Genomic DNA, 27,124 nt, shown 5'->3' on the forward strand with positions numbered 1-27,124 from the left:
AAAGACATTTAATCAACCAAAATTACTTAACACATACCTCTTTACTCAAGACACGATTGAGGGCCGCCTGTTGCTCAGTTTTGATCAATTTCTTTTCTTTGACTGCCTCGATATCAAGTGGCTCCCTGGGATCCATTCCCAGTCTGTCGCGCAACTCCTCGTTCTCAGCTTCCACATCGTTGACGGCAATACCAACCTTGTTTATTTGTGACGTCAAATCTATGATTTTTTCGTCTCGAATTCTCAGGTTAGCCTTCAAATCTTTGATCTCCTGTACGGCCTGCGAGAGACCATATTCGCCTAAAAGGAATGCCACATCTCGTTTGACCACTAATTGTATTATTTGATTAAGATCGTCTCCTTTAATCGCGGATTATCTCATTCTATTATGGATCATATCACAAAAATTTGGATGATCTCATTTAATCACGGATCGTCTCATTTGATCGGGGATGATCTTATTTAATCACGGATGATCTTATTTGATAAAAGATAGTCTTGTTTTATCACCTATCACTCGAAGAAGAAGCAATGAAAATCACAGCTAATAAAAGATGATGATTTTGCAACTTCAAAGCAAGCGTTTGTTTGACAACATGAGCTCAAGACAATTTTCTTCATAGCTTTTTGCCTTTTTCTGAAACCTAGCTGCTTAGCCACTAACCTCGTTCATAGCGCATCAGCCTCGTCACCAGTTCATTCAGCTCTTTATCCTTCTCCGCCACGGCTTTCTCCGTCAACTTGATGCGATTGCGCTCAAGGGTCGCGGCCATCTTCTCGCGGTCCAACGTTGAGTGAAGCTCGTTGATCTGTTTCTGCTGGTAGGCCGAAGGTAAACCTACGGTTTGAACAGGATCAAATAGGATTAATCAAAACAAACTAACAAACGCATGCACCGTCCAATGATCCACGATAATGTCTGCTTATTTCATATCGGTAATGGATGAAAGAAGAAGATTGAAGTGGAATTTCAATTTACAAACGTTCACTTATATGAACTCAAAATATTTAAGGTAGTGTAAGTGTGTCTAACGTGGTCTAAGTATAGCTAAGTATAGCTAAGGTGTCCTACGTATAACTGAGGTGGTCTAAGTATAGCTAAGGTTGACTAAAGAGGACTAGGTATGTCTAACGTGGTCTAAGTATAGCTAAGTATAGCTAAGGTGTCCTACGTATAACTGAGCTGGTCTAAGTATAGCTAAGGTTGTCTAAAGAGGACTAGGTATGTCTAACGTGGTCTAAGTATAGCTAAGTATGGCTAAGGTGTCATACGTATAACTGAGGTGGTCTAAGTATAGCTAAGGTTGTCTAAAGAGAACTAGGTATGCCTAACGTGGTCAAAGTATAGCTAAGTATGGCTAAGGTGTCATACGTATAACTGAGGTGGTCTAAGTATAGCTAAGGCTGACTAAAGAGGACTAGGTATGTCTAACGTGGTCAAAGTATAGCTAAGTATGGCTAAGGTGTCATACGTATAACTGAGGTGGTCTAAGTATAGCTAATGTTGCCTAAAGAGGACTAGGTATGTAGTCATAGTATAGCTAAGTATAGCTAAGGTGTCATACGTATAACTGAGGTGGTCTAAGTATAGCTAAGGTTGTCTAAAGAGGACTAGGTATGTGTAACGTGGTCAAAGTATAGCTAAGTATGGCTAAGGTGTCATACGTATAACTGAGGTGGTCTAAGTATAGCTAAGGTTGTCTAAAGAGGACTAGGTATGTCTAACGTGGTCAAAGTATAGCTAAGTATGGCTAAGGTGTCCTACGTATAACTGAGGTGGTCTAAGTATAGCTAAGGTTGTCTAAAGAGGACTAGGTATGTGTAACGTGATCTAAGTATAGCTAAGTATGGCTAAGGTGTCCCACGTATGACTAAGTATGGCCAAGATTGCGTAGGGAAGGTATTACGTGTGTTCCTTTATAACAACATATTGATACACTTCGGGAATGTTCAGATAAAGTAACTACCATAAAGGAGTGAACAGATAGCTGACCAACCTTTATCAGCTTGTTGTTTTATGTTTTCAATTTGATCGGTTATTTCTTTCATTTCACTGGAGACATCTTGCAGTTTTTGCTCAAGAGAATCCACATGCTCGTTCTTTTCGGCAAGTTCACGGCGTAAAGCAGCAATTGTTTGCTTGTCGGTATCTATCTGAGAAATTGACGCCTGCCTGCGAAGATCTTCAATTGTTCGACGACAATTGGCGATTTCCTCATCTTTACTAGCGATCACCATCTGCAACGTGTGTATTTAGGATTATAAAACATCGTGATTAAAACAAAGATACATTAACTAGAGTTGGGTGCATAGTCTTGACTAGAGACTTGTGCATAGTCTTGACCAGAGGGTGGTGCATAGTCTTGACTAGAGGGTGGTGCACAGTCTTGACTAGAGGGTGGTACTTAGTCTTGACTAGAGGGTGGTGCTTAGTCTTGACCACAGGATTGTACATAGTCTTGACTAGAGGGTGGTGCATAGTCTTGACTATAGGGTAGTGCATAGTCTTGACCACAGGATTGTACATAGTCTTGACTAGAGGGTGGTGCTTAGTCTTGACCACAGGATTGTACATAGTCTTGACTAGAGGGTGGTGCACAGTCTTGACTATAGGGTAGTGCATAGTCTTGACTAGAGGGTGGTGCTTAGTCTTGACCACAGGATTGTACATAGTCTTGACTACAGGGTGGTGCATAGTCTTGACTAGAGAGTTGTTCATAGTCTTGACTAGAGGGTAGTGCATAGTCTTGACTAGAGGGTAGTGCATAGTCTTGACTAGAAGGTGGTGCATAGTCTTGACTAGAGGGTGGTGCTTAGTCTTGACCACAGGATTGTACATAGTCTTGACTAGAAGATGGTGCATAGTCTTGACTACAAGGTAGTGCATAGTCTTGACTACAGGGTAGTGCATGGTCTTGACTAGAAGGTGGTGAATAGTCTCGACTACAGGGTAGTGCATAGTCTTGACTAGAGGGTGGTGCATAATCTTGACTACAGGGTAGTGCATAGTCTTGACAAGAGGGTGGTGCATAATCTTGACTACAGGGTAGTGCATAGTCTTGACTAGAGGGTGGTGCACAGTCCTGACTACCGGGTGGTGCATGGTCTTGACTAGAGGGAGTACAGAAGCGGTGTCATTTTCCCAACGCTATATCAATGCACCAAGCAATTGGAATGGGTACACTTTCAAAAACATCACTAATCTTGTTATAAAAGTTTAACAAGACAATCTAACACGGCACGCCAATATTCACAAAGTAGCCACTGAAATTTACTTACAGCACTCTGTCCCTACAAAAAAATCCAAGATACATCCCTGGATAATAACCCCACCTTCCATTCTTCAACTTTGGAGTTCACAGCGGAAAGAATGGCTTCATCGTTGTCCGTTTTTGATGCCACTTGATCGCGTAAATCTTGCACCTAAGTCATTCAAATTTGAAACTAAAATGAAACTACGTATCATTGCAAGAAAATATTGATGGCGGTTCATCAAACCTGTGCTCTTGAAACGTCTCTCTCTTTACGCATCTCTTCGAGAATCTGATCGGTCTGCTGCAGAACCGTCTTCAATTTCGTATACTCTTCAGTCATTTTGTCCATCTCAATCGCCGACTCCTTCAGGTCTGTACCCACATCTTCCAATTTCTCTTCCAATTCTGCATTGGCCTCTGACAACGACTAAATTTGAGTGTCAATTAATGAAGTGATTCCTGTTGTGGTTGATTTATACAGGGTGTCACCACCCAAAAAAATGGAGCCTGCATAATTTAATTATGTATTCGCTGAAATTAATATTCACAATAATGTAATTAGCATTCACACAGTTTAACGAACTTGACAGTTGCCAGTTCTGCGCTTCTGGGATTTCAAGGAGCTTGTACTATGTTAGTTAAAGCAAAACAAATGTTTTTATATACTGATTTCTATCTCAAATCTATTACGCAAAAGCTTTGTAAAATGAAAAATGACATTAACTGAGTCATAACAGCCACAAAAACATAATCACATTTTCCATAAGCGGCAACAAACATGGACAGTTACACTAAGTAACTAAGTTAATAAGTGGCAACAAACATGGACAGTTACACTAGCGTGTAATTAAGTTAATAAGCGGCAACAAGCATGGACAGTTACACTAGCGTGTAACTAAGTTAATAAGCGGCAACAAGCATGGACAGTTACACTAGCGTGTAACTAAGTTAATAAGCGGCAACAAACATGGACAGTTACACTAGCGTGTAATTAAGTTAATAAGCGGCAACAAGCATGGACAGTTACACTAGCGTGTAACTAAGTTAATAAGCGGCAACTAACATGGACAGTTACACTAGCGTGTAACTAAGTTAATAAGCGGCAACTAACATGGACAGTTACACTAGCGTGTAACTAAGTTAATAAGCGGCAACAAACATGGACAGTTACACCGTGTAATTATTAATCAACAGCATGGACAGTTACACCAGCGTTAACTTTAATAAGTGGCAACAAACATGGACAGTTACACTAGCGTAATTGTTAATAAGCGGCAACAAGCATGGACAGTTACACTAGCGTGTAACTAAGTTAATAAGTGGCAACAAACATGGACAGTTACACTAGCGTGTAATTAAGTTAATAAGCGGCAACAAGCATGGACAGTTACACTAGCGTGTAACTAAGTTAATAAGCGGCAACTAACATGGACAGTTACACTAGCGTGTAACTAAGTTAATAAGCGGCAACTAACATGGACAGTTACACTAGCGTGTAACTAAGTTAATAAGCGGCAGCTAACATGGACAGTTACACTAGCGTGTAACTAAGTTAATAAGCGACAACAAACAGCTATTGCAGACTTAATTATTTTATGTAGATTTAATTTTAATGCATACATAATTATTTGTATGGGTGTCACGTTTTGTTTTTGGGCTACCCTGTAAGTATGAGCTCGTTTACCCTTATTTCATCAAGATATTTATTGAGATCCCGATTCTTTTCACCAAGTTTCGATTGAAGCGCAGCATCTCCTCCATGTTGAGTGACCACGTTTTGACGTTGTTGCTCTATCTGACGTTGGTAATCATAAATACTGGTCTTGCAACTCTCAACCTAAGCAATGAAAAACAAGGCTGTTCACAAAATTCTTGAATATTTTAGTTGGGCGATTCTCCCATCACATGCATAACATTTACATTGTAATTTTGTTGTCATTCCTTGCGTCTTAGGGTAACTTAATATGGAAACATATGCTATTAAAGGTCTTCACAGTATTTCTCAGAGATAAAAGGAAAATGTGCTGCATCACATGTGTGTGACCCACAAAAATTGACGGTTGCTTCTTGACTAGTGCCATGCTTGGTGAATATTGATATGGCAAAGTAATGAAAAATACATAAAATACTACATCTAGTAGTCCCAATTTAATCTAAAATAGACATATCAACATAATACAACGCACCATATAAATAGTTTTGAAATATTTCCACGCAGGTTCAGTTTGAGAGAATTGACCCCTATAGAGTATTCTTTCCCAGCATACCTCTTGTTTATAATCCTTGTTCAACTTCTCCAATTCTTTGATCTTGATTGACATTTGTTTGTTGTTCTTTCTCTCCTCTTCGAGTTCCCTCTCATTATTAACAACTGCCTTTTCCAAATCGTGGTTGCGATCTTCCAGAAGTTGTATTTCTCGAATAAAAGATTGCTCGCCACCTCCAGCATGTTTGTGTAAGTGGTGAATTTCTGACTCCAGACGATCAACTCGACCTTTGCATGGAACATATATATGTCATATTTAAGAATAAAAGATGTTTACTATGTTTGCACAGGTTTATGCAAATGGGAGACCTTTAGGAGAACTTGTGAGCAGATCAGTACAAGGAAGGTCAAGGGCTGCACCTGCTCAAGAGTTCTCACAAATGTCTCCAAGGTTAGCATAAGCCAGTGCAAACACGAAAAACATCTTTATTTCTTTTATAAAATAAAATAACGCAAAAAAGACAAACTTTTTCCTATAATATGTATTCATGATTGTTTGCAAATCCTCTTTGATTGATTGATTGTTTTGATTGATTTGATTGGTTGAGCACAGGCTAATGCAAACACAGCTCTAGACCAATCAGCGCACGCGTTTTATTGTTTTTATTTTATAATTCTTATATGAAACATACATTGGAGAATACAAGGTTGGTGAAAGAATATGAACTACAAAACATACTGTAGAATGTAATATACTTCTCACATCAGTAAAGAAAAGTAGGTTTTTCCAGTCTTACCCTGAAAACGTTTTTTCAAACTTTCAATTTCTTCGCCAGCGACTTCCGCCTCTGTGGCCTTCACTCTCATTATCATTTTTGAAAGGTCAAATAATTTTTCCATCTTGCGGACATCTTGGGCGGCATCCGGATCAAAGTTCCCCTAGGCAAAATTATGTTCATTTGTAAACCACCAAAAGTGTTCAATTTTACCTCATTAGCGATGTTTAAAATATAGTATTGGCGAAGAAACCTCAAGAAAATAAAATGTTGTACCTCCGTTAGAATATTATATATAATTTCAAACTCCTCTTCATTTTGCTCTAAGCTGTCCAAATTCACCCTCATTATTCTTTTCCAGTTTAGGGGAGGCATTTTTTACGCTTAAACTAGGAAAGAAACAACAATTTAACATGAATTTAATAAGCTTGTTTGGGTTGTCAAGAAGAAAGCCAAATTCCCCGCCATATTTGACTGGAGTGCGCTGTGGACTGGAGACTAGCGAATAAACTGGACCGGAAACAGCATAAATGACAAATAAATTATGTTTGTTCCGTTGAAAACGTAAGATACATAGCCTGACATCATAGAAAAACAAACTGAAATGGCCACGAGTCCTCCTATACAGAGTCCGAAAACTGGTTCACCTAGTCCCAATGACAGTCTTAAAAGAGATGCGGCGAAAAAAGGATGGATGGGGACATTGACTCGGCGGAAGAAAACAGACGAAGGTATTTGAGGGAGGGTTATCTAAGTAGCCACAACACAGCCCTGACGTAGAGTTTATCTTCTGACAGTAAAAACACTGTTGTTGGTATTGATGATATTGCTTATACTGCATTGAAGAATGTCGCTCAGTAAAAATGACAACAGCTTGATTTGTTGCTTTTCAGTTGTTTTATGTATTGTGTTAGAAAGTTGTGTTTGTTAGATTACTAATTTTTATGGTATATCACATAAACAGGTTTCCAACCTTCTCTCGAAGTCATCTCGTAACGGCGTGTAATTTGAAATGACTGTACGGAATACCTTGATAAAACTAAAAACAAGACTGATTCCAACAATCTTTCTCAAAATTTCTAGAATAATTTCATGCTGCATAAAAGACTTTTGTACTCTGTGACACAATAATAATTGGTCTTCTAATTTTTCTTCTAATTTCTGTGGATCATTAATCAAAGTGTTCATCTTTTCTAGTGAATGCATTGGAAACAGAAGGGAAAAATGCTATTGACACCCCACTGTCACCTTCTGTTATTGTACCCAACAGCTTTAAACTGGGTATAACTATGAATATTTTTTTAAACAATTGATGCTGTAGAATTTTTTGACATGAAAAAAAATTTGTAGAGGAGACCGAAGAGAGGTCAATGGTTGAACCAGCATCATTAGAAGATCCAAAAGTTCATGAATTGATGGATGTAAGTTAGTGTTTAGTACCAGTAAACACAATCTTTGTGGCCTTGTTAACATATCTCTCCATTGCAAAAATCAAAATCTTCTGTGTTCCTATATGCAATTGATATTCAAGAGAATTGATATTCATAGAATCTGGTGGAATGGATGAACATCATATTGGCCGACAAAAGAATAGTTATTAAAGAGTTGGAGGAGGACTTGTATGATGGTCAGGTTCTATCAATATTAATGGGTAAGAAAGGTATCAAACATTTTATGCTTTCTAGGATAGCTTACTCGAAGACACCTATTCTTTATAATTTCAGAAAAATTGGCAAAAATAAAGTTTGAGTTCTCCGAAGTAACTCAGTCAGTTGGGGGACAGGTTGGTACATAGGACGTTATCTAAAGTGGGATGGGAATGTGGAATAAAATATTGATGAAGTTCACATGAATTTTCAGATTGAAAAATTGGAGATCATTTTAAATAAAGTTGATCAACTGCTGGGAATCAATAAGAATGAAGCAAAATGGAGTGCTAAAAGTACTATGTGATAACATTAACACAACTACCGTAGATGCTCGCTTAAAGTGCCCAGGCACTTGTTTTATTTTTGCAATTCTATTTTTGCGTTTAAGTGGAGCTGCGCTTATTACGTGATTTTCACACCAAATGTTTTTATTGCCCCCAAAAAAATATCTATCAAATTTATTTACATGACATAATATAACACAACATAACTTAGTAACTCTCTATTTCTTCCAATTAAGCAACGCACTAAAGTTACTCAGATAGCGGCGCTAATAAATAACTTTTATGCATTCTGAGTACGGTGTTTAACTGAGAGCGGCGCTTAACTGAGAGCGGCGCTATAGCGAGCATTTACGCTACCTATTTGACAGTTCACCTTTTGATGTACCCTTGTAATCTTTAATCGTGCACTAAATGTATTTCACAGAGATACACAAAAAGGATATTGTCGCCATTCTCCATTTGTTGGTTAGTTTAAAAGAACACTTCTCTCCAAACGATCCAATCCCACCCGGAGTTTACATGAAAGTCGTCGTTGTGCAGGTGAGTATGTTTACATCGAACATTCCGTACATGTTGAGGTGCTATGGAAAATATTCAAACAAAGGCGTATGTTGATCTACTTTCCAGAAACAAGATGGTCTCTTGAACAGTAGAAGAATTAATGTACAAATCACCAAAGATACAGAGGAAATTGAGTATGTTCAGTTCAAATCCCATCGTGTTATCTTCTTGCAACCTAAATTTTCACTGGAATAATTTATTTAGATTAGAAAAACAGCGACGTCGAGGTGAGAAAATTGGTTTTACCATTCATTTGTGCACGTATTAAAGCTGTGAAATCAATTTTTTCACCGTTAATCTTGAGATTTTTTTCTCTGATTTACATAGAAAGAGATGCTTTCGACGCTCTTTTTGAGAATGCGCCAGAAAAACTGAATGTCGTTAAAAAGGTTCGCGCATCTATTAGGGAGAAATATTTCCTTCTTTGCTTAATTTATAAGTAATTTTTTTCGCCGCAACAGTCGTTACAAAATTTTGTGAATCGCCACCTTACGAAACTCAACCTCGAAGTTAACGACATCGACACGCAGGTTTTTATGTTTGAACGAGAGTTCCTTACGAACGATATCGTTGCATGTGTGTTTTTATTTCGGTTTTGTTTTAGTTCCATGACGGCGTTCATCTTATCTTTTGATCGGTTTATTGGAAGGATATTTTGTTCCTTTGTATAAATTCAAAGTGACGCCATCAGGATTTGAGGAAAAAGTACGTAAAATTCTCTTCTCTACTGTATGTTTTGCGTCGGTTTTTTCGAAAAATGGCTTTGAATTTCATTAATAAAGTAAATGGTTTGAACCCGGGAGTATCGTTATATGTTTGTAAATGATGATCGTCCATCTTCAGAGTTTAAGATGACTACCGCTAAGGTTGTCGAAACGTCAGTCAACAACAACAAAAACAGTCCTTCTCAGGACTTTATTAACCTGGACGATCATCATTTACAAACATATAATTTCATTAATCATAATTTTTATTTCATCAGGTTAAAAACGTTTCGTTTGCATTCGAGCTAATGGATCTTTCGTCTGTTCCGTATCCCAGATGCTCTCCGGAAGGTAGGCGTTCCTTATTTCTACCAGTTTTTCTTTAATCTAGATTTAATTTATCTTTTCGTTCTTCGAGTATCGTAAACTTTCTGTGCAAATCCTTTTCAGATATCGTAACCAAAGACCTGAAATCGACCCTGAGAATTCTTTACGCTTTATTTCAAAAATACAAAAATACTAAATGAATCCGACCATTTATAAATATAAATTAGTTATAATTATGGTTAATGCGCTTGAATTAGTTTTTTACGCTGACTCGAATCGTAAGTTGAAAAATAAAATCATATATATTTGTCAATAGTTTATACAAGTTTGTGTCGCACACACGCACGCGTATTGTATGTTCCCATGAAAAAAGCACATGCCTTTTATGAGAAAACTTACTTTAAATATCTACTATGAACAGCTTTCATTCCAATAAATAAGTACCTGGTGATCCCAGTCAGTCCAGGAAAGCACCCAAAAACACGTTGTAAGTTATCCTACCGCTAACATTTTTATCGTAATACGCAGCCAACTGAAAGAACTCTTCTTCACTCAGTTCGATATTGTACTTTCTGAGGACGTGACGAAAGGCGAGACCACTGCATGTTCCGTTTCCCTGTTGGTCTAATGCCTGCAAAACAATTCCAAGCAATTTCAACACCTTGAGATGTACTAGCAACTAGAAGTCTGGAGTAATCTTCCTCGGATCTCACTGAAAGCGTTGCGAAGAAACTTTTTCTGTGGTTTGCGCGATCAAAATAAAAATGATCTTTGTTCAATCATGCCCTGCGTTCGAAACAGCATGTTTTAATAATTCAATATTTTGAAGTCATCAAGAAGTAAACTTTGTCTTTTTTTTCTACTTGCGTTTTTATCAATTTTTTGCTCATAAACGAGGTTGGTAACACTTACCCTGAACGATCGACGCATGCCGTTCCAATCATGACGTACTTGCTTATAGAGCTTTGCAATGACAGCGAGAAGATGATCGTTTACTTTACCAGGACTATTCTAATGAAAATATGACATTCCATTTACTTATATTAGCACCACATATTATAAAGTAAATGTTTTGAACCCGGGAGTATCGTTACATGTTTGTAAATGTAGATCTTCCAGGTTGGTATAGTCCTGAGAAGGACTGTTTTTGTTGTTGTTGACTGACCTTTCGACAACCTTAGCGGTAGTCATCTTCAGAGTCAAAAAAACAAACAGTCAACAACAACAAAAAGTCCTTCTCAGGACTATACCAACCTGGACGATCTACATTTACAAGCATGTAACCACATATTTTTTTGAAAAAAAAGCACGATTTTATAAGGGATGTATCGCTCCATGATAGCTACACATTTGTTGCTTGCACTTACCGGTAAACGAGTCGGGTGTATTTTGGAGCGGTATAAAGACTTGTCAACAGGTTGCTGGACTTGTTCCTCGAGAAAGCCACGTAAGAAGTCCATGTACGATATACTGAAAAAAAGAGTGCACAATCGGGAATTTCGGTCGAAATACGTGTTTCGTGTCAATGCAGAAAATAAACATCCAAACTGAAAAGTGGAAGCACAGAGGCACGTAACCAAACTTAGCCATACGTAGGACACCATAGCCAAACCTAGCTATACTTAGACCACCTTAGCCATCCTACGTAGGTAGTGTTAGTATAGTTAAGGTGTTCTACGTATGACTAAGTATGATTAAGATTGCGTAGGAAGATATTACGTGTGCTCCTTTATAGCAACATGTCGATACACTTTAGGAAGGGTCAGATAAAGTGACTACACATAAATCAGGGGAAAACTTTGTCCTTCACATATCAAAATCGAAGAACTCGTAAGATCCGCACTCGGCTGACTATTAGACGTGGGTATGTTTAATGGACCTTAGAGGGAAGGAGTAAATGACAAAAAGCGAGAAGACACGATGAACCATGAATAATAAGCATTTATCAGTAAACTACAAGTACAATGTTTTTGTTCAAAGTAACTTTACCTTCCATCACTACCAATGTCATATTTTCTAGTGTTTTTGTTCAAAGTAACTTTACCTTCCAGCACTACCAATTTCATATTTTCTAGTGTTTTTGTTCAAAGTAACTTTACCTTCCAGCACTACCAATTTCATATTTTCTAGCCATAATTCGAATGTCTTCAGGATTCAATGGAATGTTGTAGTCAAACAAAACATCTAAAACAAAAAAATAATTAGAAATTTCCACGAAAAAAGTGTCGTACGTAACGCAACTTTAAAAAAACCCACCTTAATGGAAAACGCATTCATTACCTTTAAATGACTCCAAGGACACAAGTCCTGAATTTAAAATATCGTGTTCAATAAAACTGTTCTCTAATTCACGCCATCTCTCGCAAATCTAAATAAAATGTTAATGAGGAATGAATTTGAGCCAAAACAGAGGGAAAAGCCCTTTTTCTAAAGTTATTTCGCCAACAGTAAAAATGACGATTTATTTGAGACAAGTTTTTAGTTGAAACGCATAAAAAAATTAGGTCGTTTTGAAAAACAAAAGTTTGCATTGCTTGCCCCTCGTTATTTTGGCCTTGACTAAACCGATGTTTTCAATATAAATATTAGAGCCCAACAAATAATTTTAAACATAGTCATAAACAATTTGATTTTATGAAATTTATGAAAGAGTGACGTTTCGTCTTTGCTCAAGACATCTTCAGACTAATTAGGAAGTTAACAAGAATATAGACTAATTAGTCTGAAGATGTCATGAGTAAAGACGAAACGTCACTCTTTTAATAAATTTCATAAAATCAAATTGTTTATGACTATGTTTAAAATTATTTGTTGGGCTCTAATATTTATATTGAGAATCTATTTCCCGCCTGGCACCTCATTGGCAACAATATGGATAAACCGATGTTTTCAAATGAAAGACAACGACCTCTTACCTTGTCTTTAACGCGTTTTTCGATATCATTAACATAACCAGGGGGTGTGGAGATTTTAAACGCCGACTTTGGTGGCGTAGCGATGATCGACTTTCCACAGGATAGATTTCCTTCGTTGGGGGGACTGGGTACTGATATGACGCGAGAAGTTGATTTTCTCAAAGGCGCACTGCGCACCCTGTTATGGAACTAGAAAATGTGTATGTCATTTGAATTGGTAGACCACCATCTATATAGTTCAGACGTCCAATACAGAAATACTCGCTTCCACTGTTTACACGAATACTCGTTTACACTACCTTATTAACTCCTCTAGAAATAGAGTTTCTTGAGCTTTCCTTTCGCGATGATGGCGTCTCCTTTCCGTTTGTATAGAACGATAAGAAGTTTTTGTATTGCATCGTTCCATCATCATTCAAAGGCAAGTTATTCCACACTTGGTTCATTTGTTGATGCGTGAGCTGCAAGCCATTTGCGTGGATGATTTTGTGCAAAACGCTGCGAGTCACAGTACCATTACGCATGGCGTCTGCTTCAACCAGAGCCTAATAATCGAAAATAATCGAGTCAAAATTCGACACCAAATGTAGCTACCAAATCATTTCAACAGTCAAATCACACCTTGACAAATATATAAAATCTTTCCAAAATGATTTCTCGCAATTTCTTATCGACATCTGTCGTTAAAGGTCGTTGAACATTCGCATCGCCTTCCTTCAACATTTTCGATTTTTCATTTTCTTGGTACTACACGGTAACAAAAATATCATTACTTGTGATGTACAAGATAAAGATTTCCCAGAGTGCATCATTGCAGCTGTTTTTTTCTACCCGTGACTACCCGTGACTTGTGAAAAATACAATGGCATGTAAAGTCAGCCATTCTACCAAGAATGATTCAAGTGGCTTCGAAGCCTTGAAAGCAATATTGGATAAACTCATTTAAAATTTCTTAACGATGACATCATGCAGTCTGTTCCTATTGGGTTATATGTCTGACATGTTAAATGTTGTACTTCCGTTGTTAAATTTTTGCTATTGCATAAAAACTACTATCACTTTTATTAGACTCAAGTGCATCTTGAGTCAACATTAAGCTCTCGAACGAAATGTAATTAAAATTAACACAGGTTCTCGTCGTGGATGTACCCATTGAAAGAAAATTTATCTGATTGGTCTTCAGATTTGCTGGCAATAAAACATACTCGTAAAAATAAAAAAGCCGAATCACATGCCGAGTCTTTAAAATCAGGCATGATTGAATCATAACTTACCTCAATAATTCTTTTACTGTGCCCATCCGTATCTCCGGCGGCAAACTCCAAACCAAGCTTGGCAATGAACTCCTTATGGTCCACATAACCATTGCGGTCAGTATCGTAGCTACAGTGAAGCACAACGATACTAAAGCCTTATTCACACGACATAAACTATCCCGGGTTCAATCCAGGATAAAATTAATCCGGATTTAACCCAGGTTAATTTTTTTGGGTGTAAACACAACCCAGGTTTAATCTGAGTTGAACTCAACCCATCTCAAGAGGTAGGTGTGTAAGATGGAGAGATCAACCATATTTTGATCATCTATCCTTATGCCTAATACTACTGTCTTAATACTACAAAAAGATACATATCGTTCTACACGTGTGAATGAAGTTTCACTTAAAAAAAAAACATAAATAAGAAGGATTATAGAGATGAAAGCAACCTGTTCCAAAGCTTGTCGAATTCCTCTTCATTCATATACAATTGGTATCGGTGTAGCATGTTTTTCAATTCTTTCTTCGTGACAATACCGTTACCATCGTTGTCAAAAGTACGAAATGCCCTCGTGATATCATCCCACTGCTGCGTCGCTTTTATCTTGAGAATCTCGTCGGCTTGTTCCGCAGTGACGCGACCAACATCGCAAGTAGTTTTAGGTCTACACATCAACATGACAAGAGGATAATGAAGAACGGAGAAAAACACGATAAAAGAGAAAAGAAAACAATGTGAAGAAGGAACTCAATTGAGAGGTAGGTAACGGGGGGGGGGGAGAGGTTATCTCAAATGTTTCATTGATGCATGTTATATACATAATAAATGCATTTTAGATTTATCATGACGACAACATGTCTATACCGTAAACCACTGTATATAAGTCCTTTTTCATGGACTTATACAGGGGGGAGGGGAAGGGTTGTATACGGTGAGCAATTACTATTACTAAACTATAAATGTATATATATATATATATATATATATATATACATAGGCTTATATAAGGGGTAGGCTTTTCTGTAAAATAAGTAGAGTGTCACAATCGTGGTGGACTTATTCACGGGAAGCTTATGCATAAAGGTGGGGCGGGGCGGAGCAGGGGGGGCGTTGGGAGGTTTAAAGCATAGGATTTAGAAGATAAAACAACTTTATTAAATGTAAAACTTCAACGCATCACCTTAGTGTCTGATCTTAAACTTAGCTATACCTGTGTTTTCTCATAAGCCAACCGTGGCTTTCAATTTTCTCCTGTTTTTCAAATCTCTTTAGGAACTCTTTATAATCTAATGTTGCGTCGTGGGATACACGAAGTTTGTTCATTAGACGATCGAACTCGTGATCAGTCATTGTGATCATATAGAGCTTAAGGAGGCGACGAAACTCTACTCTAGTTATCACGCCATCGTGATCGTCATCAAATTTATGAAACGCTTCTCGAAGTCCCTTTAATAAAGGATTGAAGTGATGACTTAACGAAACAATACCACAAACATACCAGTCTTCGACACAAAGTAAATGTTTTTCCCGCGAAATGAATGTTTTTTTCGGTGAATAAAAATTGAGTCCTAGACACCATATTGTAATAAATATAACTGTTTGTGGAGTAAACGTCAGGTTAGCCGTATTTGTTATCTGGTTCTTACGTCATTGTATCTGGTTCTTACGTCATTTTTTGACTCTGAAGATGACTACCGCTAAGGTTGTCTATGACCATGACTACTGTTAAGGTTGACTCTGAAGATGACAACCGCTAAGGTTGTCTATGACCATGACTACTGTTAAGGTTGTCTATGACCATGACTACTGTTAAGGTTGTCGAAACGTCAGTCAACAACAACAAAAACAGTCCTTCTCAGGACTATACCAACCTGGACGATCTACATTTACAAACATGTAACGATACTCCTGGGCTCAAACCATTTACTTTATAACTGTTTGTTTCATTCAGAAGCCATTTCTTTCGCACTTACCGAAAAATGCTGCTGAACTTTTGATTTTATGGTTGCCTCGGCCTCTTCGGCGGTAAACAAGACATCGGATGCTTCATCAACCCACCGGAAATACCTTTGAAACAAAAAGTAACGTGCAAAGCTACTCTACGAAGTACATAATTGTTTTAAGACTTGAAGATTTGGTCCAATCATCTATTGCTGAAGTTTATACGTTGGCAGTGTTTGTCAAAGTACAGTTCAGTAAATTTAGTATTGACAATCCAATACACACAATGTGCAAAAATTCATGGCAAAACGACACGAACCTTCGCCAGTCAACAATGCTGCTCTGAGATAGTAGATCTCCTCCGAAATTCTTCAAAAAATTGTTGTATGATAGTGTGCCGTTGGAAAAACCCATCCTGTAAAAAACAATGAAAAGACGTTATAGTTCAAGCATGCGCAGTAAAAATCTGGCTAGATGATGCAACAGCACAATATTGTTACCGAAAACAAAGGATATCAAATTGGCCGTCCAAAAGACACAACCCAAGCGATTCTAAAACCTTTAAGAAAGCTTGTTTTTAGTATGAAATACCTTGAACAGTGAAAAGTAGACAGCTATGAAGTCTTACACATGATACAATCATCGCAAGGATCTAAAAGAACGCACCTTCAGGAATTCACCGCGAGATATTTCGCCATCTTTATTGGAGTCGAACTTTACAAATATTTTTCTTATATCACTTGATCTTTGAAAGATGTAATTCTAATAAAAAAATGTCAAAAAAGTACAACAAGATGATTAATGAGGACGGTGACCGTCATCAAACATCGGATGACTCATGTATTCGTTACCCTGATTACTCCTAATGCCTGGTCAGCGGTCACCTCGGCTAAATCGTGATCTCTTCGAACGTGCTGATCGCGTTTCACGAAGTTTTCCCTCGCTTCACTTTCGTCTGAGATCTTCGTACTCAACCCATGAGTATCGGAAGAAATGATGTCGACACCCTTCAAGAGAAAACATTGAATGAAGTAAGGAAAATGGGAGGAGGGGTGGGTAAATTGGACGTGAACGTATCCAAACAATGGGGGGACGGGGGGTAAATTGGACGTGAACGTAACCAAACAATGAGGGGGTAAACTGGACGTGAACGTATCCAAATCTTCTTCATGTTTGGTGATTTAAAAGGCAGCAATTAATTCAGTCAGTTGCTTATATGCAGGTATATACTCTGTAATACTGGAAATTATTTTTGTGTGGTGATTCCAGTTATTGTAACAGTTTGTCATGACAAATCTATCAAGTAAATAAGATATCAAAAAGTTACGCAACCACCACGGCTAAACAAGCCCCATAAGCAACTTTCTTTAGTGTGAAGAATACGTTTCTTACGAGTTGCTTAAGAAATTCTGAGAAAGCAATTTTTCCATCCTTATTCTCGTCACATAAGCTCCATAATCTGAAAAACAAATAAGAAAACATCGTAGCCTGACCTTAGTTTTGGTACATCACCGTTTTAAGCAAAAATTCATAATCACCCTACCAAAGTGAAACAACTAAACATTTAGCTGCCCAAATCATGAAGATATTAGCATCAATATGTCAAAAATAAAACAACATTTTGAATTTGTTGAAATCGTATGATACTTACATTTCAAAATGTTCATTGGTCAGCGATAAAGAAAATTTCGCGAGCAAGTTTCGAAGTTCGTCACGAGATAGATAACCATCTCTGTTAGCATCAACGGTCATGAAGGCAGATGAGACAGACTGCCAATTTTCCTTGATTTTATTACGAAGTATGTCTACAACCTGAAAAAGAAATTCGACCATAGTTTGTCAAAAAGTTATACTATCAGAGTAAAGCTTTGGAATTGAAAAAGTGATTAAAACAAGAAGCAACAAACGTGGCGAAGGTTCATTCATACACTCCATGCTTGCATTTTATAAAATAGTCATGTACAAATGAAAACATCATGCACATCATAAAACAGTCATGTACAAATGAAAACATCATGCACATCATAAAACAGTCATGCACAAAACAAAACATTATGTACATCATAAAACAGTCATGTACAAAACAAAACATTATGTACATCATAAAACAGTCATGTACAAAACAAAACATTATGTACATCATAAAACAGTCATGTACAAAACAAAACATTATGTACATCATAAAACAGTCATGTACAAAACAAAACATTATGTACATCATTGTTCATAAGTTTATCATCACGCAGATTTGTGTGAAGATAAAAACTGCAAAAAAACTTTCGTCATTAATGTCTAGGATACAAATACTGTTACGTTTTTAGTTAGATAAATGAGATATTTCTTTAATTTTCATTGCACCTTCGTAAAGAACACCCCCAGAAATAACAGACTAAAAATCTGCAATTGAAACACGCACTAAGAATCTGCACTTTCGCACACAAATCAAAGAGGCGACGGCTGAAGACAAGTCTCATACGAGCAACGTAGGCTACAAGTATCCAGGCAGTGAAATAGTTGATGAAATAATATTTTACTTACGGTTTCCCAAGTACTTCTTGCTTGAGGGGACATTGGCACGGATGCAGGACGTTTATTCAAACGCAAATGGTTTTCCTGTAGAGATGCAAAAAATTAAAATGGAGGTCATATTTCACTGGGCTTTGATTAAGTTTCATATGCTTTCATCAGGATGATGTCAGCAAAGGTAAAAAGGGATAATTATGGATAATGTGTATGTCATTTATAGTTTAGTACCACTTATATGTACATACGCACCAACCTGTCTATAGAACGTTAATTGAGGGAAGGAGAGAGGGGTGTTTATTCGTAAATTAAGTTGTACCCGACTGATTTCTTTCAAAAGCAATTTACTTGAAAAATTCAAAAGAAATCAGTCAGGCACAATTGAAAATATGAATACCCCCAAACAACGAAAATTAATATTCTAGGGACGGCCCTGTACATATATATACGCTTTATTTGGCTTCATTTTTTGGCAAGAAAGTTCATTGAAGCGAGTTTTTCATGTTGTATATAAAGTTGAGTAATCGCAAAACAAAATCTTGCTTGTGATTACAAACTTAAAAATCAATCTGATCCGAACAATGTTTCAACTCAATTGTCATTCACCATGACAACTAAGCTGTTCACAACAATATTTAAGTTCAGTAATGGTACCTTGGGTTTATTTTCAAAGAGCTCAAGGAATCTATGATATGAGATGTATCCCTTGTGTTCTGGATCGACACGTGACATGAACTGTGCATAATCTTCTTCGGACAAACGAAACGAGAATTTCTCCACAATACGACGTAACTCACTGCGACTGATTTTACCATCCTTGTTCTGGAGAGAGAAAAAAACCATTTGGTGTACGATGAGAGGATCGATGGAGTGATACAAGGACAATGAGGTGTACGATGAAAGGATCGATGGAGAGATACAAGGACAATGAGGTGTACGATGAAAGGATCGATGGAGAGATACAAGGACAATGAGGTGTACGATGAAAGGATCGATGGAGATACAAGGACAATGAGGTGTACGATGAAGGGATCTATGGAGAGACACAAGGACAATGAGGTGTACGATGAAAGGATCGATGGAGAGATACAAGGACAATGAGGTGTACGATGAAAGGATCGATGGAGATACAAGGACAATGGGTGTACGATGAAAGGATCGATGGAGATACAAGGACAATGAGGTGTACGATGAAGGATCGATGGAGACAATGGAGGTGTACGATGAAGGATCGATGGAGATACAGGACAATGAGGTGTACGATTAAAGGATCGATGGAGATACAAGGACAATGAGGTGTACGATGAAAGGATCGATGGAGATACAAGGACAATGAGGTGTACGATGAAAGGATCGATGGAGATACAGGACAATGAGGTGTGAAAGGATCGATGGAGATACAAGGACAATGAGGTGTACGATGAAGGATCGATGGAGATACAGGACAATGAGGTGTACGATGAAGGATCGATGGAGATAAAGGACAATGAGGTGTACGATGGAGATGGATACAAGAACAATGAGGTGTACAATGAAAGGATCGATGGAGAGATACAAGGACAATGAGGTGTACGATGAAGGGATCGATGGAGAGATACAAGGACAATGAGGTGTACGATGAAGGGATCGATGGAGAGATAAAAGGACAATGGACAAACGAAAAGAAGAAAAGATGAATGGATGCACTGATGAGCACACAGACAAATTGATGGACAAGTAAAAAGATCCACGACAAATTCCTCGTATGGAGCATAGTAACATACACTATTTTATACTTCAAAAAATTGTAAATGTGTGAGTTTGGATAAGACATTATAACATGTCCAAAGGCCTGGGACTAGAGTAATTATTACTCCTCTTTTTTTTGAAAGAGCTTGATAATTGATACCTAACTAGAGCTCGCGAGGGGAAAGACTACTTTGGTTGAGTCATGTTAAATAATTACTGAGACGTGCTAAGTAATAATGCCGTAAGTATTGCCCAAACTTACACATTTAGAATATTTCGATTGATTAAACAATATAATTTTTACATTTAAGTTTATGCTTCCATAAGCGATTGGTGAAAAAGATCGCGATTATAATCTCTGTTACTATGAAGCCATTTGCAATAGCTATGAATTTACTGATGTTCATTCTTGGAGACGGGAGGATGGGAGTTCTTATCAAAGTTGGCATATCGCCGTATAAAAGTTTGCATATCGCCGTATAAAAGTAAATATTGTCTTTCTTAGACATAAGTATCGCAAACAACCTTGTAACCGGGAAATTGTCGCGATTAATACACCACCCGTTTCTTGGCATATTAAAATGCTCCTTGACTAAATGACTTACGAAATCGAACTCCAAAAAGGCATCTTTTATACTGGTGAAACTCGAGTTAATATGAGATTGAAGAGCACTGAAAACATCTTCTTGCATCGTCGTCGACTCGGGTTGCCACAAAATATTCGTCCTGAAACATACAAAGTGAGTGATTCTGAGAAGTTGAAACTTCCGAACGACATAAATGTATTTCTTTTCATTCTACGAAAAGAGATACGTCTTAAAAAAAGGCAATCCCAATCATACCTGGCCTTGCCGTAGTAATCCATGAAACGCTCGTAATTCACACGATGACTGGCCTTAATACCACAACTAAAATATATCAAATACTATTCACATACAACTGACAGTGAGCACAGTCGTATTCCTAGCATTCAAATAATATACCACTCCGACACTTCTGGCCAATCAACAAATCTATCCAGACATTCAACATCTATGCAGACATTCAACATCTATCCTTAATCCCGTGTATTCCTGGGCATAATTTTCCGCAAAGAACAAAACATTCGAGGCAGTGACGTAACACAACCACCTGGGGCCTCCATCAATTAGGCATTGCTGCCCCCCCCCCCCTTGCTCTACTAGAAGAGGCTAAAAGATCGTATTCCTCGTGCTTAAATAAAGCAGTATTCAGATGTTAGACATTTGACTAGAAAATAATATAAACGCAACACAAAAAGAAAATTCCCCTCTAAATAATTTTTTCATGTGCTAAATCAACGAATCTCAGCCAGCCTCTTAATAAGACAATTGCGATTGCTCTGCTTCAATACGATAAACTGGGCATTCTTCAAACTGCTTATAAATACGTTTCAATTGTCGAAAAAAATTTCACGGTACTTTTTGCCAGGGGTTCCTAAATCTCGGGGGGGGCTCTGTCACTTGAAATCCCGATACCACCCTCAGTCATGCCACTGATTTTGCCAGGGGTCCCTAAATCTCAGGGGGGGGCGTCTGTCACTTGAAATCCTGATACCACCCTCAGTCACGCCACTGATTTTGCCAGGGGTCCTAAATCTCAGGGGGGGCGTCTGTCACTTGAGATCCTGACGCCACCCTCCGTCACGCCACTGATTTGAGGTTGCAAATTTATTCAATAGATAGCTGAATTTACGAGGAAAACAACAACAAAGCTTTCGAGTATCATTACATCCATGCACAAGAGCCATACGTTCGGCATACGTTTTCATACCTTCGTAGTAGAGTATGAAACATACTGTCGGACATTGACAACGTGTATTTTTCCACCAGCTTTTTGAGTTCTTTGAGAGAGACATAGCCACAGTCACGATGATCAAGTCTTCTCACAGCTCGATATATATTCTCGTAATTTACAAGGAACTGGTAAAGCATTAAGATGCAACATTATACATCACATCAAATTTAGCGGGGAACGAAAATATCGACCATCTCTTTCCACCTTACCCTTTTTTTGAAAATTTGTTCTGTGTAGTTTCCCGATTTCTGTGATGGTTGCGGAGTTCTGGGTCTTTCTTCAACGACGTGTTCTAGTTGTTTTAAAAATTGAAATGTAGAAAAGTTTGTTTGAAATCATCCATTCAGCAATGTGACAAATAAATTCAACTTACGCCTTGATTTCATCATACGTTGTTCGTTGTTAAAATTTTCAATGCTGAAGCTGTCAAGAAAATCTACATATCTAAGAGTGCTTCCTCTTGTAAGCCAATGATACTTTGCCCATAGTCTAAAATGATTGATAATAACCAGTTTAAAAGTTTATGGTTAACGATGGATGTTAGGGAGGAATGTAGAGGAGTGCACAACCCCTTTTAGTCTTTGTTACAGGGGATGCAGGAGGATTGAGTGCCAATATCTCCACAAAATACTAATATAACGTGGATGGCGAATACTGAAGGAAGTGGAGTCACCCCCAAAACATCAGAGTTTACCCTGTGAAATAAATTGTTCACTCCCTCAAAAAAGCATTTTAGACCACCCCCCTAATTTTTAGCAAAACAAATCAGTTGTACATTTGAACTGAGTTTTTCAGGGCAAAATTCCAACTATGACTCTGAAGATGACTACCGCTAAGGTTGTCGAAACGTCAGTCAACAACAACAAAAACAGTCCTTCTCAGGACTATACCAACCTAGGCGATCTACATTTACTTTTACAAGTATTTGTAGGCGAGCAAAATACTTAAATCCACAAAAACAAAGTGTGCAAAGGCCTCAAGATATTTGTGTATGTGATCACCTTTCAAACTGCAAGTCAGTCATTTTGACGCAAAAAGTTTCCAAAATTCTTCTCAGATCCTGTTTCTGGATAAAACCGTCCCTTGCATAATCGAAGAGCTGCATAGTCTTCAATATGTTGGCATACTGGACTTGCAACTACACAAATGTTTATAAGAAATATTCTTCAATTTTGTAAATGCTTGCATGCATAAATATGAATAAATAAAAACAAGAATTAGAAAAGAAGGCCAAAGTGGACTGTATAAATGATAAACAGCCAGGACAACACCACCCTTCACCTGAATCAAAAATTTCAATGATTTTTTTTTAAATTCCTCTGAAATATACCTGCCTATTATTTTATGTATAATATGTACATATACAAATGTACAAACTGAAATTAAAAATTACAAATATATCCTCTACTACCTTTGCTTTTAGTTCACTATCTAAGTCTTCTTTGCACTCGTCTTTGCATTCAGTTTTGTTGGAGTTAACACCTCTAACAATACAATAAAGTCATACATATATTGATGAAGTTCACAAGGCATCAACAAAATCAAAGCAGTCACCTGTCTACATTCTCATTTCCAAAATAACTTGTAATGAACTTTACATATGAAACAGAACCATCCTTTTTCACACCAAGCTGAATCAGGAGTACAATTTACTCTCAGTGAAAGCACAAAATATTTGTTCATACTGACGGCGCAAATATTTTAATGCAAAAATAAAAGACACCAACTTAGAGCAGCATTGTAATTCGAAATTTACCTTGTGAAAAAATCTTGAAAAATGGCTTTGTGGTAATATAAGGTTGCAATAGCTTTGTAATACTCGAGCAAATTCAGCCTGACTTACGGTTCCTGTTCTAAACACGTCCAGAGTCTTAAAAACCTAGAAGTAGAACATAACCGGCATACATAAAACAGATTGTACTATTTAGTATTTGTTGCCAAGTCACGACTTTTTCTTCTCGTTTTTAGGTTGATGAAATCAGTGGTTCTTCTTTCAAAAGAGCACTTGATGGTGGCTGCCGTTGTAAATAAAGTATATGCTTTTCACCTTCTTCAAATCCAGTAAACACTCTTTTGCACGCTCGACAATCATGCTCTCTACTTCACGTTCACTTAACCGAAGGGAATCTATACGAAAGACGATAGCTATCAGAACCATTCATTCAAAACTGGCAAACTAACATTTAATACGTACCTAGGGCTGAATTCGGTGCTGTTTTGAGTCTAATTCTCGCTCGAGGTTCACACGAACGCGACCTTTCTTGCAAGCTGGATGCTCTTCTGTTGTAAGTCAAACTCCTGATGGATGGACGTAGGCAGTTGAAGTCAGGAGAAATTTGTTTTACAGCAATACTCGCCATTTCGAGCTACTTGATCTCACAACAGGAAACTTTTCCTCTTTGACTTTGTTGCTAAGGTAATGGCGTTTATTTGTTGCTAAGTAAATTATCTAAATAAATTGCTTGCGGAAGATACAATTGTTATTCAAATATGCGATGTTCTTTATTAACGTATAATGCTACAAAACTATTTTACGATCTTGTTAGGTTTCTTGTAAAAAGAATGAATGTAATGTAATGTTACAACGTTATTTCATTCCTTGTTGGGCAAACCGTTAAAGAAAAAGTTGTCATTTTGAATGACTGCCTGTAAGTTTTACTGACATGCACCGGTTTCTAAGTCCTAACAAATGAAAAATGTATGTATGTTTATTTTGACAAACTAATTAAAAATTATAAATACGTTATTTAAAGGCTACAGTTGTACCAGATTGATTCATCAATAAGTTCTAACAACATTAAAAATAGATTTTAATTGTAACATGATTAATATGCTTCAAGTCAGACACAACTGTAAAGTTGCTTCATAAATTTTACCAATATAACCACATATATCTCTAATAAAATGCAACTTATTTGTTTTACTGTTGCATGTTTTAACAATATAAAAGATCAACCGTAAATTAATTGTGCATGTTGTAATTCTTATATACAAAACACTCCTTGAACAATAAGAATGTATCATGAGATGCTCCATTGCTTCTGGCACAGATTTTGAGGGCAGCACTAACTTTCCCATTTGGCCTTCTGTGCCTTAACATCGCTGATCAAACTTTGAGAACAAGATATGCCCATGATCTAAACATTATACAAAAGAAAGAAATGCAAACTCATAGCCACTGCAAGAGTTTTCTAAACAAGTTTGACCTGTACTAATGCAATTCCCAGTGCAATAGCTCCAATCAAGATGATGTTTCTCTCAACCCAAGCAAGAAAGCCTTCCACACAGCCACGATCAAAAATTTTTTTGTCAATGCTGTCTTCATTTTCCTTAAATACATCATAATGTATCATAATTTTAAATGCATATGATATTACAATACAACACAACAATTTAATTCAGCTCTCTCATGGGGATTTTTAGAACCAAAGACAAGATTAACAATATGGATGAATATCCAATTTACTATATGATCATCTATGACTATTAATTAAGAATTTCTGACATGAAAGTTTAAAAAAATGAAATTAACAAGAGAAATAAATTGATCTCACCTTTTCTCTCACTCCATAACCACACTGTTTATTTTCTTTGTCGATACGACAGCACGAAGCTGGAACGCCACATGCTTCTTGAGTTTTTTGAGAACAATTGAAATAAAGATTACTATTCCAGTCATTATAATTATCAACGCCACAGCATTTAAACTAAATAATCAAAAATAAGTTCATGATATAATACAAAGGAAAGAAGAACATTGACACAAAACAATACATCTACTTCATTTTATAGTCATACATCAGCTTGTACTTTGTCAATGAGATTTTTCAAATCTGGGTTGTCACGATAATTCTCAACTGTATCGCGAAGTTTGTCTTTCACAATTTCTTCAAACTAAAACAGAATATTCATTTGAACTTCAATGTGGAAAATGCACATCTGTTGCAAAAGGAAAATCAGCTTTACCTTTCCTTTAAAAACAAAGACAAGTATGCCAAGAAGAATTTGAAGGAAGAATATCACTCCAAGTGAAATTGAAAACTGAAAAGAATTAATTTTGTTGAAACCGCTAGCCTTCGCTAATAACACTAAATAATAGTCTTTAAAAGTACAATTACTAAGGATAAGTTCCTTGCTATTAAAATGAGCAAGTCTAAAGCTTTTTGTTTAAATGCCATTACCACTTTCTAAAAACACAGGGAAATTGAATTTTGTGTGAAGACTATAAAACAGGAGGTAGAATATACATGCATTGTGAATTGTTGGTTGGCAACATGAACTGCTTGGATAAACATCAATAGAATTGTGTCCACTTACTAGCACAAGCATACAAAGGGAAAACAGTTTAGTGTTTGAAGTAGGTTGTGTTTCATTCTACTGTGCAGCAATACAAGCAAGTTGATACTTTATACTACTTACAAACTTAAGCAAGCAAATATTCTCTCTCAGCGCTCCAATACAACCGGTAAAGCCCAAGACAAACATAATCCCCCCGACAATAATGAAGAAAAACGCAGGATCACTCCAAGCATTGCCAAAGAAGCCAGAATAGGAAGCATTCTCGAAGCGCGCATAGATCCCAATGCTAAGACATGCACCTCCTAATAACTAAAGAAAGGCCAATGAATCAACTTGTTATTTTAGTAAAGTTTGGAAATCGATAGAGATAAATTATATTGGGGACTTGACTGACAGCAGCCTAACATGACATCATAAACACGCATGAAAAATACATATTATCGTTCATGCTGAAAGTGTTTTCCCATATTGAATAATAATACCGCCATAAGAAATTTATGCGTTAAAGCATAAAATTCTTCTAGCAATTGTAAACATTAGTGAAAGCCAATGGCTTAAACACTTATAACAAATTATAGGTAGTTGAAACTGTATAATTATATACAACACAAAAGAGTTTAGGAAAAAAAACTTACCCAGAATAAAACGTTGAAAAAGAACAACATGTACTTTACAGTTTTGCTCACTTCGGAGCGATCTTTATGCCTACCGTGCAGCATTATGTGAGTGCTATATTTGTCTATATAATCAAAGAACGATTCGACTTCTTTTCACTTCCATATGTTTTATAATGATCGCCAATGTAAACAAGACATCCCATCACCCGATTCGGTGTTTTTCCCTTGGTTCCCCGAGTCCCTATAACCATAGCAAACAACATCG

The 27,124-nt window shown here is 37.1% G+C and overlaps 4 protein-coding genes across 5 annotated transcripts in view; 1 reads left to right on the forward strand and 3 right to left on the reverse strand.

Moving 5' to 3' along the window:
- LOC124438932 (centrosomal protein of 290 kDa-like) overlaps positions 1–6,724 on the reverse strand; it is a 22,803-nt gene extending 16,079 nt beyond the window's left edge. Inside the window, 9 exon segments of the mRNA XM_046989123.1 lie at positions 38–300; positions 665–838; positions 1,998–2,238; positions 3,334–3,423; positions 3,499–3,681; positions 4,939–5,091; positions 5,522–5,748; positions 6,258–6,399; positions 6,513–6,724. Coding sequence (XP_046845079.1) covers positions 38–300; positions 665–838; positions 1,998–2,238; positions 3,334–3,423; positions 3,499–3,681; positions 4,939–5,091; positions 5,522–5,748; positions 6,258–6,399; positions 6,513–6,611 — 1,572 coding nt within the window. The 5' untranslated portion in view covers positions 6,612–6,724.
- A 20-nt stretch (positions 6,725–6,744) lies between these two features.
- On the forward strand, positions 6,745–10,074 carry LOC124438938 (beta-parvin-like). Its single transcript, XM_046989134.1, is given in 15 exon segments — positions 6,745–6,967; positions 7,434–7,517; positions 7,587–7,657; positions 7,785–7,887; positions 7,961–8,019; positions 8,097–8,178; positions 8,594–8,709; positions 8,797–8,864; positions 8,935–8,957; positions 9,058–9,119; positions 9,192–9,260; positions 9,335–9,353; positions 9,356–9,435; positions 9,713–9,785; positions 9,885–10,074. Coding segments are annotated over 15 exon segments (1,113 nt in total). The 5' UTR covers positions 6,745–6,840; the 3' UTR covers positions 9,962–10,074.
- LOC124438933 (EF-hand calcium-binding domain-containing protein 6-like) lies at positions 10,041–24,595 on the reverse strand. Its single transcript, XM_046989125.1, has 31 exons — positions 24,138–24,595; positions 23,991–24,070; positions 23,700–23,822; positions 23,498–23,574; positions 23,355–23,427; positions 22,945–23,081; positions 22,317–22,432; positions 22,153–22,235; positions 21,920–22,068; positions 20,971–21,036; positions 20,734–20,854; positions 19,055–19,222; positions 18,416–18,490; positions 17,529–17,689; positions 17,270–17,336; positions 16,729–16,884; positions 16,544–16,639; positions 16,378–16,436; positions 16,197–16,292; positions 15,910–16,003; positions 15,147–15,382; positions 14,385–14,600; positions 13,951–14,059; positions 13,298–13,423; positions 12,976–13,221; positions 12,677–12,865; positions 12,042–12,129; positions 11,861–11,945; positions 11,129–11,231; positions 10,674–10,772; positions 10,041–10,392 (listed from the first exon to the last, which is right to left on the reverse strand). Exons 1-31 carry the CDS (start codon positions 24,301–24,303, stop codon positions 10,219–10,221), a joined length of 3,834 nt encoding a protein of 1,277 aa, XP_046845081.1. The 5' UTR covers positions 24,304–24,595; the 3' UTR covers positions 10,041–10,218.
- A 137-nt stretch (positions 24,596–24,732) lies between these two features.
- LOC124438940 (tetraspanin-5-like) lies at positions 24,733–27,104 on the reverse strand. 2 transcript variants are annotated; one of them, XM_046989137.1, is made up of 7 exons: positions 26,878–27,104; positions 26,363–26,551; positions 25,910–25,984; positions 25,742–25,837; positions 25,498–25,650; positions 25,150–25,272; positions 24,733–25,080 (listed from the first exon to the last, which is right to left on the reverse strand). In XM_046989137.1, exons 1-7 carry the CDS (start codon positions 26,959–26,961, stop codon positions 25,009–25,011), a joined length of 792 nt encoding a protein of 263 aa, XP_046845093.1. In that variant the 5' UTR covers positions 26,962–27,104; the 3' UTR covers positions 24,733–25,008. The 2 variants fall into 2 exon arrangements, with proteins under 2 accessions (XP_046845093.1, XP_046845094.1); XM_046989138.1 differs by lacking the exon at positions 26,363–26,551 and having other exon boundaries at positions 26,878–27,083.
- Between the last annotated feature and the right edge of the window lie 20 nt (positions 27,105–27,124).

Source organism: Xenia sp. Carnegie-2017, unplaced genomic scaffold, assembly GCF_021976095.1.
Source record: "Xenia sp. Carnegie-2017 unplaced genomic scaffold, XeniaSp_v1 HiC_scaffold_19, whole genome shotgun sequence".
In the NCBI taxonomy this organism is placed as follows: Eukaryota; Metazoa; Cnidaria; class Anthozoa; order Malacalcyonacea; family Xeniidae; genus Xenia; species Xenia sp. Carnegie-2017.

Coding starts and splice junctions, on each gene's coding strand:
- LOC124438933 (XM_046989125.1), bottom strand. CDS start 24,303: ATGGCGAGTATTGCTGTAAAACAAATTTCTCCTGACTTCAACTGCCTA. Junction 16,293..16,377: donor TTTGATATCCTTTGTTTTCG/GTAACAATATTG, acceptor TGTTTTTTACAG/GATGGGTTTTTCCAACGGCA. Junction 11,946..12,041: donor GTCCTTGGAGTCATTTAAAG/GTAATGAATGCG, acceptor TTTTTGTTTTAG/ATGTTTTGTTTGACTACAAC.
- LOC124438940 (XM_046989137.1), bottom strand. CDS start 26,961: ATGCTGCACGGTAGGCATAAAGATCGCTCCGAAGTGAGCAAAACTGTA. Junction 25,838..25,909: donor TCTTTGTTTTTAAAGGAAAG/GTAAAGCTGATT, acceptor ATTCTGTTTTAG/TTTGAAGAAATTGTGAAAGA. Junction 25,273..25,497: donor GTTATGGAGTGAGAGAAAAG/GTGAGATCAATT, acceptor GATGTATTTAAG/GAAAATGAAGACAGCATTGA.